The 827-nt window shown below is 48.1% G+C and overlaps 1 protein-coding gene across 1 annotated transcript; it reads left to right on the forward strand.

The window, feature by feature from the left end:
- Positions 1–218: 218 nt before the first annotated feature.
- Pmar_PMAR005731 (hypothetical protein) lies at positions 219–687 on the forward strand (the record flags this gene model as incomplete). Its single annotated transcript, XM_002786103.1, has 1 exon — positions 219–687. A coding segment is annotated over one exon (469 nt), but the record flags the coding sequence as incomplete, so codon positions are not given.
- Positions 688–827: the final 140 nt, after the last annotated feature.

The following is an 827-nucleotide window of genomic DNA, read 5'->3' on the forward strand; positions in this document are numbered from 1 at the left end:
TCTCATTCCACCCAGCTCAGGCCCGTACACGTAGAGAATAGACGTACACGTGCAAGTATAGCTATGCAGTCCGCCCGTATACAATAAAGTTTATGCTTCATAAATTATGCCTCCATGAACCTGAGGTTTTTTTCTTCTCGCTGTTCGAGAACTGCCCCTTCTTCACTACAACCCTCGAACTCTCATCAACAAACTCTTCAGGTTAAGTCTTATTCGTAATGCCTTTCCCCTACGGCCTCTTTTTGGTTGCCATTGTGACGCAAACAGCAGCCCAGAGACAACCTGATATCCCTTACCAGGTTACTGCTGACTATCCAGCCGGTTGTTATGGAGGACCTGGTCCAGGGGAGGGAAGCAACATTGCCGATCTTCAAGCGCCTTGCTGCATTTACAACGTGAAGGGATACACAGTCGGTGCAAGAGAAGCTCGGGTTTATAGAGAAACTGCCGGTATCATACTCAACACCAACAGGCATAATTTAGCTGGCACCATGCAAATAAACGTCACTTTGATGTTTAACATCTCCCTGCTCCAACCCAAGTTCATCGGTGCCGAAGTTGAGACGTATGGATTGGCTCACCTGAGTGTCGGCGATGAAAAGCGAGAATTCTACTTGTCCATAGGCGGGGGCAACGTGAAACGCTCCTATGGCACTGGAATGATGGTCTACACTCCAATTATTGAGGGTGGTTTCATCCCTAACAAGGGGAGTGTTGTCCATATTTGGGGGAGAGATACTCTAAAAGGTATGGCTACTTCATCCGGCCTGTTGTTAACTGCTACCCACCAGCCCGCCACCAATGCAGAAGCTGTCAATTTCTGGTCA

Source organism: Perkinsus marinus, assembly GCF_000006405.1.
Source record: "Perkinsus marinus ATCC 50983 genomic scaffold scf_1104296931892, whole genome shotgun sequence".
NCBI lineage: Eukaryota > Perkinsozoa > Perkinsida > Perkinsidae > Perkinsus > Perkinsus marinus.